The sequence below is a fragment of the Protopterus annectens genome, chromosome 5.part0 (assembly GCF_019279795.1).
Source record: "Protopterus annectens isolate FY-2018-M chromosome 5.part0, PAN1.0, whole genome shotgun sequence".
In the NCBI taxonomy this organism is placed as follows: Eukaryota; Metazoa; Chordata; order Ceratodontiformes; family Protopteridae; genus Protopterus; species Protopterus annectens.
The window spans coordinates 355,104,658-355,120,073 of record NC_056735.1 but is presented as its reverse complement, the minus strand read 5'-3'; the positions used below and the strand labels follow the sequence as shown (position 1 = coordinate 355,120,073).

The window sequence follows — 15,416 nt, the reverse complement described above, 5'->3', positions numbered from 1 at the left end:
TACAGGAAGTAATGAGCATACCACGCTTTTCTTAAAATTCATGGTATTGATTTGAAAGCAAGAGTAATTTTAAATCTTCTTTTCTAAGTACAATGACACATTTCAGGGCGATGATGTCCTTTTGAGGTATTGTCAGTAGAAGTGCTTCAGTTTCATATCTTGAGTGCTGCCACACAGTGCTCACAAGTCATAACAATGTCACACAATGCCCTATCACATGCTAAAGCATAGTTTTCATAACAGTCATGTGTATTTTTGGTATAAGGTACAACTCTGGGTATCTGCATGCCAGCACTAACATGGCGCTTGCTATTTTACAGGTGGTTACATCGGAGTAGTTGAAGTAAATAAAATTAAGTATGAAGGCAGAGAAGAACATAAAGCCAAAGTTTCTTCTCATCAAGCAGTAGCGAAAATAGCCTTATGTGAGCTTGGTCAGATTTCAGAGGATGTAGATGCATCCACTACAGAGGGTGGCGATACATCTGCTTTAACAGAAGGTAAAAAAAATACAGTTATAAAAAAACATTTCAAGTTGTGTGATAATGCCTATGATAACCATGATGGAGGTTAGCAAAAATGACGAAAAAAGAATGAATAATTTATTACCAACTTTTGACTACATGATTGCATAAATATATATTTGTGATATCACTTTTGTATTATTGTGACTGTTAGATTAGATTTAATCAAATTTTACCCAACTTCAGTTATTAAATCTAAATGACAGCAGATTGCTTTCAACAGCATATTTAGTTTTGTAGTTTGTATGCTTTATTATAAAATGTAGTAAAAGGGTGCAGCGTCAACCAAATGAACCAATATCAATATACAACATTAACACCACTGAGGACCCAATATGGTTTAAAACGCTTTATTAAAACAACCTGTAAAGCAAGTTTTAAAATATTGAGCTCTTTCTTTTCATAAAAGAGACTTCATCAGAATAAAGTATGTCCTAACACAAAGCCTTTAAATATACAACAGAATTGAATTTCATTGGTGGTTTGTAAAATAGTCAGTTTAAGAGCTGTTTTGCGTAAAGAGCCAGACAAGACCAGGGAAACATAAGTTTTGAAGGAAATAATTTCTCTTCTTCCACAATAAAAAAATAGGTATTTCACATCAAATGTTGTATGATAAGTTGATGCAGTGCAAAAATACATATTACATTTATAATTTATTATCCTTGAAATTCGGAACAGGTGCAAAGAATACACATTCATTCAAACCAGGGGGAAGGTAGCTCCCAGTCTAAGCTGCCAATACATTTCATTTACCTGTAAAAAGTTTTTCCACCCCCCACCCCCTCTAGGATGTATCCTAATTTTTTCCAAAGTACCAAAACTAAACTTACTAAATTCATTACACTGAATGGAATGTCAGAACAGGGCACTATTCTCATTTTTTTTGGCAGTATCGTAGATATGCTCATAAATGCATGTCTTTAAGGCATGCTTAGCTTATCAACACAAAATGCTGTGCATCCTAGGCAAATTACAAGCTAAACAACCCATTCAGTAGTGCAGTTACCATCCTGGAATTTAATTTTACTTTCTAAGATGTTCCCTAATGACACTGTTTGGTCCCTTATAATATATGTGCACTGTTTGCACCTTCCACATTTATAGGTACCTTTAGATTGCTTAAAAAAAGAAGAAATCTGCTTGTTCTCCATCTGTCTCTTGAAATTGGGATGAGTTTTAGCTCAGTTTTCTAAAACTTGCTTTAAAGTTTTTTTTAATAAACCGATTTGAAGTTCTCTTCATTTGCTCTTCAACCTGTGGGAACAAGGATCCGGGACAGATCTGACTCAGCCGCATTTCTCCAGCATTGGATCTGAACTCCAAGCTCCTCCCTTACCCATAATGCCCCTGTCTCCTTCCTCCCTTCAGATCTCGTTTGCCTCACTTGTTACAAGCATCGTGGTCTGCTACTCCAGGCTTCTTTTTGGGTAAGTGAGTTTAAATTTCAAATCCTATTCTCATCTTTCTATCTAAAATTCTTTTCTATCTTTACCTACCCCTACCTTTCACGTTTAGGCATCGGTCTATTAAAAAAAAAAAAAAACTCTCTTCTTATTCTCGTTATTGTATCTCTAAGTGTATGTGTGCATGTGTGTTTTCTGTTTGGGTTTCTCTGTGCTGCTGAATGTGTCAGAGACACCCAAATCTGGGTTCTGTAAGTGCACAGAGAGTGGCCAAAAGCTTTCCCCGGTGGATCACCACAGTCTGTGTGTTTGCTTAGGGGTCCCTCTTCTTGATTCCTCCTGTCCGATCTGCATGGGATTCAGTCCCCGCGCATTGATTGACAGGAGGAATAAAGTTATACTCAAGGGTCTACTCTCTCCACCTATTACGAAGGCCCAGGCTACCCCTTCTGTTTCTACTTCTGTCTCTGCCCTGTCCTCTGGGACTCCACCTCCAGCTAAGAGGACTGGGAATGGAGAGAAGTGTAAGCACAGAGACAGGCCAAGGAAGCGGTCCCCCTGACTGCTCTCCTTCAGCTGAGCCACCAGCTAAATCCCGATCAGCTCCTAGCACTGCTTTCCCCAATTCCATTCTCCTTGTTTCTTCCCATTGCCGGGGGTGCCTTAGAGCCATTCCCCAGTATCGGAGTTATCTCATCACCTCTCTAGGCTGGTGTTGGTGGCCTCTTCCTCCAGATCCACCCGCAGCCTTTCCGAAGCCGAGCTGGACAGGATGATGTGGAGATTCATCCACACTCAGATACAAATGGGAGTCTTGCCTGCCCCCTCTCCCTCTGGAGCAGGAAGCATGCAGTCTGCCTTCATCCTGATCACTCCTTCTCTGATCCGACCCCTGGTTTCAGAGTCTTCGGGTCCGAGGACCCTCGGTGTCAAGAGGTTGGAACCGACAATACCTGGTACTGCAGTGCCGACCATTGCCTTGAGTGGGTTGGCTGTGACGAGCATGGAGCCCTCCGGCTGTTGGAGCCGTAGCCTCTGAACCAGATCCGAGGGGGTGGTTTTGGCTGTGACTTTTTCAGAGCTGAGCCTCCCAGAGTCTTGGCGCCTGGAGGTTCAGCTCCAGCTCCCCCATTGATCCAGAGGATTACGGACCTGATTGTAGCCACTGGGGGGTTTGTTCTCCTTCTGCCTTTGAAGTGTTGGAGAGGGTTCTCTCAATCCCACTGAGACCCTTGGCGATCTCGTCCTCAGAATCCATCCTGGCTCCCTCTGTTTCTGGTCGAGATTCCATTATCCTGCCACCTCAGGGACAGCCTGCTGCCTCTCTGCCCCAGGGAGCTCCAACACAGGAACAGCTGGACATCTTTAAGTCCTCCCAGCGACCCCCTCTGAGGAGTTTCCTCAAAAATGCATGTGTAAAAGGAGGCGCTTAGACTCCCTGCCAGAGTCTCTCACTGAGGACAATGACTTGGAGGAATGAGAGGGTTCCCCCCATCACGCCTGGAGGATGTCTCATTTGGAGACATTATGGAGATCCTGCAGCAGTGTGGGGGGTGGTCTGTCCAAAAATCCAACCCTGACAAGTCTGTGTTCCTGGAGGCATTTGGCACAGGACCCTCCTACTTCCTGGGTGTCCCCTCCCACAGATCCTCTGGTGGAACCTGTGAAATCTTGGGTGTAGAAGAAGCCTGACATGGTGGAGCCTATCCCCAAATGCCCTGATAAGGTTCTCAGGGCCCTATCTGGCACTGGTCAAAGGGACCCCCTGTCGATGCCCTGATGGTGGCTGCGGCCACCAAGAAGGAGCTTGCACAGGAGAGGTCCACGGTCCACCCTCCAGATCGAGTCTAGGACCTTGGACCATTTTGGAAAGCGGGCCTATGCTTCAGCAATGTTTTCTGTACGTGCACTGAACTGCAGGGCACATATTATTAGGCTTCAGCAGGACTTAGTGAAGGAATCACCAAGTCTACCACAGGGTCCATGTCGGCAGAGGATAGGAAGGTTTTCTCCTCTCGAATGGCCACCCTCACCTCCATTGCCAGTACCTCTATGTGGCTTCTCTCTCATGCTACTGAGGGTGCCACCAGTGCTGCCCAGAGCAGGCTTTGCCATCAGGCGTCCCACCTGCCTCCTACTTTATACCTTCTCAGAGCCCTTCAAGGTGTCATTTACAAATGTCCCATATGATAGTTCCACCCTCTTTGGAAAGACGGTACGCGACACATTGGTCCAGACCAAGAAGGACAGGAAGACTCTGTCAGCCATCGAAATCTGCTTCTCAACCCCTCAACAATCCTTCTCCAGGAATTAGCGGTGGGGGGGGGGGGTGAAGAAGATGTGGTTCCGGAAGTCTCAGGGTTATTCCCAGGACGCTCGGGATTCTCCTTCCCCCAGAAGCAGAGGGGGATTCAACAGATGCTGCCCTCGTAGCCGAGGGGGCCCAAAGCCAAGGGTCTTGGAATTCATGCTCAGACAGGCCTGTACAGCAGCCCTGAAAGGTTGCCTGGCTGTTCATCTCTGGTGGGAGTTGGGGGTTGACTCTCACTACACCCAACAGCCTAGAGTCTATTACAGCTGATCAATGGGTGTTGCAAATCATATCCAGAGGATATTCATTCTCCTTCCTTCAAAGACCAGTCCTGGCCAAACACCTCCCAGATGTTCCACCCATGCAAAGGGAGGCAGCAGCACAGGAAATTTCTAAGCTGCTAGAAAAATAAGTCATCCAGCCCATCCCCCAGACCAGTCCAAATTAGGTATCTATTCCAGGTTCTTTTTAGTGCCAAAGAAAATGGGGGACTTGAGGCCAATTCTAGCTCTCTATACTCAGAATCTGTCAGTTACCAAGATGAAATTCCAGATGGTCGTACTCCAATCTATCCTGCCCTTCCTGCAGGAGAATGAATGGATGTGATCAGTAGACCTTCAGGATGCGTACTATCGCAGCAAAATGGACAGACGCTCTTGGAGGTTTATCTGCTTCTAGCTGGGGGCCAATAATTAATAATTCAGAATGCTACCCTTTGGTCTCACCACAGCCCCCAGGGTGCTCATCAAAGTGATGGTGGTGGTAGCAGCTCACCTGCAGCTGCAGGGCTTCCAGGTCGTTCCCTACCTGGACGATTGGCGCTTTTCTGCTCCCACCAGGCATTGACTCTGCCAAGCCAGGGATTTCCTTATTCAAACTGCCCACTAGCTGGGCATCACTATAAATCTCAGCAAATCCCTGTTAGAACCGGTTCAAGTTCTGAACTTCATTGGACCCTGGTTAGACACCATTCAGACCAAGGATGTCCTTCAAGGATGCATCTGCAGTCCTTACAAATGGGTTGTCCTGTCGTCAGGCAGCCCTTCGGTCGGCCGCATTCCAAAGTCTGGGTCTGGCCTCGGCTGGTGTCGCACTTCACCCGACGTCATAGCTGCAGTTATTCGGGTATAAAGGCATCAGCCGACGCCATTTTCCTTAGTCTTTCTTGCCGCGTGGCGCCCGAAGCAGAAGCTGTTCGCAAGTGCCGGTCGGTCAGAACCAGAGATTACTACTACCGAATACGTCTACTACTACCGAAGACTTCTAAAAAGCTAAGTACCCCGTTGGGGACTCTTTCTTGCCTCAGCCAATGTCAGAAAAAGTGAATAACTGTTTAACTTGTGGGAAACAAATACCTCATAAAGATTTCCACTCTTACTGCTTACCTTGTTTAGGCCCAGACCACGACGTAGCAGCTTGTCTAGCCTGTGCTTCTTTTAACCGACGGACGCTTAGACGTCGGTCGGAATTTGCTGAGGAGTTTTTCGGCTCCGATTTTGCTTACATTATGCCATCGGATCCTCTGACTACGCAAATATCTAAAAAGCGCAAGGAAAAGGACCGACACTCGCGGTCCGCGGTTTCGGCCGAAACCGCGGTTAAGCCAACCGCAAGTGTCTCGGTTTTGGCTGAAACCGAGCAAGCGGTTCTTCCTTCAGCCGAAAACTTACCTCCTACCGAGGCCTCTTCCAACCTGGTGGAATCGGCTTCTGAAATCACTCCTGCTCTTACAGTTTCTCAGGATTTATCTGACACTATCCCCTTGGATATTTCTACCCCTGCACGTGGAGCTGCTAGGCCACCTGCATCCATGTCCATTAAGGCCTTTGCCAGGGCCAAAGCAGCTAAAACTACTAAAACTGCCTGCTAAGATCCCCTCTCACAGGCCTAGCTCTAGTTCACAAATGCTTAGTTTAGCAGAGGACCTCATTTCTTTAATCCGGGGATCCCAACCTCAACCTGACAGGGCCTCCCACCCACCTCCAGAGAAGAGGCCTAGAGCAGAGCCCCCTGAGCCTGTTTCAACAGATGATTCCTCTGATGATTCAGATAACACAAACCCTCCAGAGGCTCATTTCTCCCCTTATGAAGACTCTGATGCTGAAGAGTCCATTCCTTCTGCCTCTCCGCCTGAGGAATTTTCCTTTGGGGAAACCTTGCATGCTATGAGGGAACAATTTCAGTGGCAGGGCCAGGATTTTTCAGACTCCAGAAAAAGGCTTAGAACCTTTCTGCATTTACCTCAACATAGGCCTTTAGCCATACCTCCAGTTCTTTCTGTTGTAGATGATGCATTTAATGATGCTTGTACTGCTCCTGATTCTCTACCTCTGTCCCCTGCTAAGCCCGATAGGTACTACAGGGTCCCGGACACGCATTACCATTTGTATAAGGCTCCCTTTGCAGATCCCGAGACTATCTCCCAGGGCCCTAAGGCTGTAGCAGCTACCTCTGCCAAAAACCCCCTCCCCTCTGAAAGGGAATCCAGGTCCTTAACGAGATGGGGTAAAAAAGTTTACACTTCTGCTACTCTTTCAGCTAGGGCCTTGAACTGTCAATTCCACATGATCCAGTATCAAGAATTTATGCTAGATCAGTTAACCAAAAAACTGTCCTCGGATGAACCATTAGACAAAAAATCTGTTCAGGAAATGGTACATAACATTCAGCAAGTCAGTAACCATTCCTTAAAATGCGGCTATGATGCACTGGAGGCTTCCTTTAGATCAGCCATGACTGGCACAGTTATCAGAAGGCATGCGTGGTTAAAAGAGCAGGCCTTACCAGACCATGTCAAATCAAAACTACTAGATGCTCCCATGGACAAGATCAATTTATTTGGCTCTCCTGCACAACAGGTGCTGAAGAAGATGGAAGAGAAGGCAAAATCAGTCCAAACAGTGAAAGATTTCTTACAGGTCCAACCTCCAAGGTTTAGCAGGAATTGGCCCTCCAAGAATTGGTCCTTTCCAGACTCCACCAGAGCTCAGAGAGGCAGGAATAGGCGTTCAAGAGGCAGAAGCCAATCCAGGGGTGCCTACAGGGGACGCCAGTGGCAGGGTAACAACCAGCGAGGTGCAGCCACAGACACAGCCACCACCACTGCTACAGGACAATCACAGTGATTTGGCTCTAGCACCGCCTACCAGGGAACAACTAGAAGCACCCTTGGGCGGAAAGCTAGCTTTATTTTCAGTAAACTGGCATTACATCACAAGAGACAAGTGGATTTTGCAGACAATAGACCAAGGTTACAGGTTTCACTTCCATACTCTACCAGGGAAGAGAGGAATGCCAAACCTACCTCCAAATCAAAAGGCAGAAGCTCTAAAACAAATAGCTCAATTATTAAGGATGAGAGCTGTGGAAAAGGTACCATCTATGGAGCAAGGACAGGGATTTTACTCCAGGCTCTTCCTGGTACCAAGAAAAGAAAGCAAATGGAGACCTATTCTCGACCTGTCCGCTTTAAACACATTCCTCATTGTTCCAAAATTCAAAATGCTGACCCTACAGCAGCTTCTTCCCCTGCTGGGCAAGGAGTCTTGGCTGGTAACTCTAGATCTCAAGGAGGCATACCTGCACGTCCCCATACGACCAAATTGCAGAAGATACCTCAGATTTCTTGCAGGATCAGAGCATTATCAATTCTCAGCATTGCCCTTTGGCTTATCTACTGCACCCAGAGTGTTCACAAAATGCCTGGCATCAGTAATTGCTCATTGCAGGATTCAGGGAATCCAAATCTACCCTTACCTGGACGACTGCCTGATACAAGCGGACAACAAAAACAAGCTAGCAGAAGACTTGAAAAGGGTCATTTACCTGCTACAAGCTCTGGGATACACAGTCAGTATAAAAAAGTCAAGACTGATACCATCCCAAAGGATAACCTTTTTGGGTGCAGAACTGGACACAACGAAACAAATGGCATTCCTAACAGTAGAAAAACAGGAGCAACTCCCTCTCTACTTCTTGGCATTAACAAAGCAGAATCATCTAACAGCAAGAAAAGTCCTGCAAGCCTTGGGTTTCATGGCATCCTGCATAATATTGGTTCCACATGCCAGACTACATATGAGAAAGTTACAGTGGTACCTAAGGAATTTATGGTCTCAGCACAAGCACAGCCTAGAAACCCAAATTCCAATAATCCCATGCCTGAAGCAAGAATTCCAAAGGTGGGCTCAGGCCTGTCAATCAAACAAAGGATTACCTTTCCACAACACTCAACCAAGCCAAACCATCACAACGGACGCCTCAGACCTCGGTTGGGGGGCCCACATGCTGGACAAGTGCATTCATGGTTTATGGACTCAAGACCAGCTGCACTTACACATAAATCAAAAGGAAATGCTGGCAGTAAAACTGGCAATTCAGGCATTCAGACCATTTCTTCGACAAGGTCAACTGTTGATAAGGACAGACAACACCACAGTTATGTGGTACATCAACAAACAGGGAGGCACACATTCGTACCCTCTATGCCGGATGGCAATGGACCTCTGGAATGTGGCCCTGAGCTACAACATTCAGTTACAAGCAATTTTTGTACCAGGAAAAGAAAACATTCTAGCAGACATACTAAGCAGAACTACCACGGATGCCCACGAATGCATCTGGACATCTTCAAAACAATTACAAGAAAATGGGGGCTCCCACAAATAGACTTATTTGCATCCCCACGCAATCACCAACTAAAGAAATTCTGCACAAGGACATACCACCCACTAGCTTGGAAGGTGGACCCCCTATCCTTCAGCTGGAAAAACCTGACAGCATATGCATTCCCACCACTTCCTTTGATGCACAAGGTGCTATTGAAGATCAAAGAGGACCGTCCAAGGATCATTCTGATAGCTCCAGACTGGCCAAGACAACATTGGTACCCATTACTGAGGAGCATGTCTCAGGAACAAATATGGCCTCTACCCCTTGTTCCCTTGCTGTTAACACAGAACAACTACAACACCCTGCATCCAAACCTGAAAACACTGCAGCTGACTGCCTGGAACATTGCATAAGAACAAATAACCCAAATTTATCCCAAAGGGTTAAAGACATTATCTTGGAGGCTCGCAGACCCTCAACAAGAAAAATTATTCAGCAAAATGGAAAAGATATTTCATTTGGAGTACTGCAAAGGAGAAAATGTGTCACTGGTAAACATAGCCAACATCCTGGAATACTTGGCAGAGCTCTTCCACAAAGGCCTGTCCTATTCTTCCATCAAGATTCATGCATCAGCTATTTCAGCAGAATACGACTTGGATCCTCCAGTCTTCTCACATCCTCTGCTCAGGCAGTTTCTGAGAGGAATTAAAAATGTAAAACCGCCTAGGAAGCCACCATTGCCAGCATGGGACTTGAACTTTGTGCTAGAAAAATTGACACTTCCTCCTTTCGAACCAGCAGCAACAGTAGAATTACAGTACTTGTCATGGAAAACTGCTTTCCTGTTGGCAATCACTTCAGCAAGAAGGGTATCTGAGCTACAGGCACTAATGGCAGTACAGCCCTTCCTGATCTTCCATCAAGATAGAGTATCCATGAGAACTAATCCTACTTTTATGCCTAAGGTGGTCTCCAGAGTATCTTTGAATCAGGCTATCCACCTACCTACATTCTTCCCCAACCCACAGAACAGGGGAGAAAGGCTGTTGCATACCTTGGATGTGCATAGACAATTACGCTACTACCTGGACAGGACCAAGGGCAATAGGAAAACTGACCAGCTACTGGTAGCATATGCAACAGGAATGGAAGGAAAAGCAATTTCAAAACAGACAATCTCTAAGTGGATAGGAAATTGCATTAGATTTTGTTACTCCTACCATGGAAAGAAAACTCCAGAAAACATCAGGCCTCACTCTACAAGGGCTACAGCCACTACCACAGCTTTTCTACAGCGAGTGGCTACCAAAGACATTTTAGAGGCTGCTACTTGGAGCTCCGTGCATACATTTGCCAAGCATTATAATTTACCTTTATACTCCAGATCCCGAGCAGGTTTTGCCACTGCTGTTTTGCAAGGGATCTTAACTACACCATAATTTCATTTCTCCTCCTCCCCCAGTTTGGCTATGGTATTCTACTCATTTGTAAGGACTGCAGATGCATCCTTGAAGGACATAGTACAGTTTTGTACCTACCATAAATGTAGATGTCCGATAGAATGCATCTGCAGTCAGGATTACCCACCCTCCTTCCCTCTGTGGTACTCCTAGGGTATTTGCCCATCTTGTAGCTAGCTGGGGGAATCTATTATGGTGTATTTGTTTGTATATATGTACATACATGCCTATTTTTTGTTTGCTTTCTACTATTTGGAATCATTTGCATTTATCCAAATTTAGCCTTCCTAGAGGGCACCTGGCATCTGGGGCAAGAAACACTGAGGAAAATGGCGTCGGCTGATGCCTTTATACCCGAATAACTGCAGCTATGACGTCGGGTGAAGTGCGACACCAGCCGAGGCCAGACCCAGACTTTGGAATCCGGCCGACCGAAGGGCTGCCTGACGACAGGACAACCCATTTGTAAGGACTGCAGATGCATTCCTATCGGACATCTACATTTATGGTAGGTACAAAACTGTACTTTTTCCTGACACCCGACAGACTTCAGTCTCTCAAACATCATGTATTGCGCAGTCTTCAAGTTCCATATCCTCCAGCAGAGTTTGTTTTAAGGGCAATGGGGTCCATGGAGGCCATGATCACCCTCATTCCTACAGCTTGGTTACACATGAGGGTGCTCCAATGGACCCTGACGGTACAGTGGTCATTTCTAGATCTACTATTGTCACATCCTGTTCGTCTGTCACGAGTATGCACAGATTCTCTTCCTTGGTGGATTCAGTGCCTGGAACTTCTTTGCAGTCATCCATGTATTCTTCCCTTCCCTCCCCTCTAACTACGGTGACCACAGATGCCACCCTACTCCAGTTGGGGGGGCTTTGCTTAGGAAGGAAAGTTCAAGGCATGTGGTCTTCTCTGGAGACCCAGTTGCATATCAGTGCCCTGGAGATGAGGGTGGTGCTATTGGCATTGCAAGCTCTTCATGCCCATCTTCCCCTAGGGACATTTTCCATCCAGACAGACAATATGTCGATAGTCTGGTATATCAACAAACAGGGGGGAACCAGGTCTTATCCCCTTTGCCGCAAAGCCATGAGATTGTGGGAGTGGGTGATCTCCACCAGTCATTTTCTAGTGGCAACGCACATTCAGAGAAGGTCCAACATTTTACCGGACAGCCATAGCTGGCCTATCCTGATGCCTTATGAGTGGTCTCTGAATCCTTCAGTAGCGAAACAGATCTTTCTAAAGTGGAGTCAACCTTCCAATGCAAAGTGCAGTGAGATCTTCACTCTGTACCCCCCTCTGGGGGAGTCCCCCAGAGACGATATAGTTCATGCTTGGCCCTCCAGTCTTCTCTATGCTTATCCTCCACTCCCCCTGATACCAACACTCATTCAGAAAGCACAACAGCTGGGAAGCACAGTCATCCTCATTACCTCCTTCTGGCTTCTTCAAGTATGGTTCCCTTTTCTGTGGTCTCATGTAGTGTGTCTTCTCTGGATGTTGGATCTGTTTCCGGATCTGATTTCAGATCCCCCAGGGATTTCACATGTAGATCTGGCCAGTCTGAAGCTCACTGCTTGGCTGCTCCAGTTCCCATGATAGTTAGGACTCCTGGGCTATCTTCTCTGGTTAAGAAGGTTTTGGTAGCAGCTTATAGATCTTCCACAAGGAAGGTTTATTTGAGTAAATGGAAGTGTTTCTCAATTTGGGCATCTCAGCAGGATTTGGATCCCTTCACTGTTCCAGTTCCTGTTATCTTAAAGTTTCTGGCAGGCGTTTTTCAACAGGGTGCCAGTTTCCCTACTGTTAAAGTTCAGCTGACGGCTATTTCTAATTTCCACATATGGGATAATTCAGCTTCTCTATCATCTTCTATACTTTGTAAAGCTTTTCTGAAGGGTACCTTTCTTCTTAGGCCAACAATCAAGGACCCTATGCCTCCTTGGGACCTTAACTTGGTCCTTCAAGCCTTGGTTTCTTCCCCCTTTAAATCTGCTGCTTCAGTGCATCTGCAGTTCTTGTCTTGGAAGACAGCCTTCCTGATTGCAATTACTTCAGCTAAAAGAGTGTTGGAGCTTTAGGCCTTATCGATTAAGCCTCCTTGCATGATCTTCCATAAAGACAGGGTATCTTTATGCACTAATCCCTCCTTTCTACCTAAAGTGACCTCAGAATCAAACTTCAACCAGGTTATCAACCTCCTTGTCTTCTTTCCAAACTTTCAGAATAAGGGAGGGTATAAATTGCATCTGCTGGATGTTTATAGGCAATTATGATTTTACTTACACAGAACAAAGGCCTTCCGCAAGTCCAATCAACTTTTCGTTTCCTATTCTAAACCCTTTTTAGGGAAACCTGTATCAAAAGTCACCATTGCTCATTGGATTTCTTACTGTATACTCTTGGCATATTCAACCAAAGGATTGTCTATGCCAGGTCTAGTTTAAGGCGCATTCTACAAGGTCTACGGCTACTTCAGCTGCCTTTTGGTCCAGAGTTACCTTGGATGACATTTGCTCGGTGGCTACCTGGACATCATCACATACTTTCATCTCCCATTACAAGTTGGATCTTCTCTCCAGAGTAGGGCATCCTTTGGCTCTGCCATGTTATGCAATATCCTTCCATGAGGGCCTCCCAGGTGTTTGGTAGCTGGGGACTCTGTCCCACAGGTTGAAGCGCAAATGAAGAGAATAACTTCAGATAAAGAAGTTATGTACTCACCATAATGCTCCATCTGAGTGTTGCTCTTCATTTGTCTTCAACCATCCCTCCGTCCTTCCCCTTGTCTTATATGGGCTGTGTGGTGGTCTGGCTGGAAAAGACATGGCCCTTTTTTTGGCATAAATGGTCATTCCTTATGATACTGTCTGGGTTATTGTCCCAAGGGGTAAGACATTGTGTCAGGTTGGGTTGCTATGGTGGGCAGCAAACTCAATCTGAAGGGAGGAAGGAGACAGGGGCATTATGGGTAGGGGAGGAGATTGGAGCTTGGATCCCATGCTGGAGAAATGCGGCTAAGTCAGATCCGTGTTCCCACGGTTGAAGACAAATGTAGAGCAACAACTCAGATGGAACATTATGGGGAGTACATAACTTCTTTTTTATACCATATTGGACCCTCCGTGGCGTTAATGCTTTATAATAGTACAGAAGCAGATGGTTTACAGTATAGCTTACTCATTAAAATAATAAGCAACAAATGATGTACAGTGTGCAGATTATGGTTTGATTCTCATAACTCCACTTAAGTATTTTTTGATATGTAGTACATCAGTTAATAAATCTAAAGCTGACTCATCTTTGACAAATAGGTATTTAAAGCTAGTGCTATAGTTCAGAAAGATGACATCCACACATGTGCACATACACACAAGCACACGTACACACACACACACACACACACACACACACACACACACACACACACACACACACAGCTCAGTCATGTAGTTATACAAAGTATGTAAATTAGTGAAGTTTATAACACTGGCTAACGCATTCCATGTTACTTGAAGAAAATTCTGATGTTTCATTTGCTTTATAGTGTATGTGGTGGCTGTCCATACTGGTAATCCAGTACAGCGTCCTGATGATGAGAAAGGTGACTTCATGACTCACAGCCTATATGACTACAACAAGTGACAATCCAATGCAGAAGCATATCTGTCAACCTTTTAGTGCAAGAAATCTGAACAAAGCCAAAAATCAGGGACAGATTTTAAATATTGCTCTTACAAACTTAGAACAACTGGTCAACTGGTTGTGCATTAGCATGCATTTTCTGGAAGATATGAAATCTGTAACTTCGATGTTTGTCATTTTTTTTAATGACTTCAGTCCTCAATGATCTGCCAAAAACATGTATTTTATGAGGGGCAAGCAAAAAATGTGAGGCAAAAATCAGAAGATTCTGTGAACAGCTGCACTTTTGAGAGGTATGAGAAGAGTGTTTAACTAGAGTTTATTTCCAGGTAAAGTTTTTGAAGAAGTGATGAGGTAGCACGTTGTAAAATTATGACAAATTATTTAATATGTGCTGTGGTATGCAAAGTAAGCTGCCAGTGATTAAACATTTACCAGTGGTGGCTGGTAACTTCATATCAAAGGGGGGGCTGCAGGAGACAGCTGAATGGGTGGGGCCAATGGGAAGGGGTGTGGCCAACTAGAAAGGGGCGACGCTATGCTCAAAATCCCACAAATTGGGACTTTAACTAAATACGCTGCCCTGCATGCCAAACCATCATTATGAGAGTCCAATCAAGACAAAATGAAGTGGAGAAGAAAAAAAATATTTCAATGCATTGGCTACATGACAGCTTACTTAATATCTTGATGGAAACAAAAAGGTTGTGAGGCATGAAAAAATAAATTACTTTTTAAATACATTACTGGAATGCCAGTCAAAATCAAGTATAAAAAAACAAGCAGCGCTCAACTCAAATCACTTTTCCTTGCACTGCAGTTCTAACTATAATTTATATTCAGCTTTATAAAAGTACCATGCTGAAAGTAGCACTCTCTGTGATACCCCCACTTGTAAAAATGTTTCTTATCCAAAAAAGACCTGCTGCCTGACAACAACCATCTACTTGTTTCATTGGGAAAACATGATCAAAGTAAGATATGAACAGCAAACAAGAAACAAGCTGAAGATAAACTGCTTAAAGGATTACTGCACAGGTTATGGACCACACATGATAGATTGGCATTCTGTTTAGTTTACGGGTAAAGCCTGCAAAGATGACTGCAAGTCTCCAACAAATGTAATGAGCTTCTGAAAATACTGTAATCCGGCCCTCTATTACAAAAACTGTGATATGCATTTCTCAATACCTAAGGCTTATACGTTATCTAGTTATGTAAATATTCTCTGCATGGCAACAACAAAAAGGCTTTCAATGTTGATAATTCTTTAACAGTATGCTTATTAAAGCTTTCTTGCATCTTACAATCTCAGACAAGCTTACCTGATGGCCATTAAAGCATTGCTACTTAAACACAGAGCATCAGACACTGCAACAACATGCATTTTCTGAATTATAAGAAGCATAAATCAACAGTATTAAAATATGACAGAAAACCAGAA

At 44.8% G+C, this 15,416-nt stretch overlaps 1 protein-coding gene across 4 annotated transcripts in view; it reads left to right on the top strand.

Moving 5' to 3' along the window:
• LOC122802629 overlaps positions 1-15,416 on the top strand; it is a 1,172,105-nt gene that overhangs the window by 434,244 nt on the left and 722,445 nt on the right. For all 4 annotated transcript variants that reach the window (XM_044072319.1, XM_044072318.1, XM_044072317.1 and 1 more), the window contains one exon: positions 321-500. In XM_044072319.1, coding sequence (XP_043928254.1) covers positions 321-500 — 180 coding nt within the window. The remainder of the gene's footprint in view (positions 1-320; positions 501-15,416) is intronic.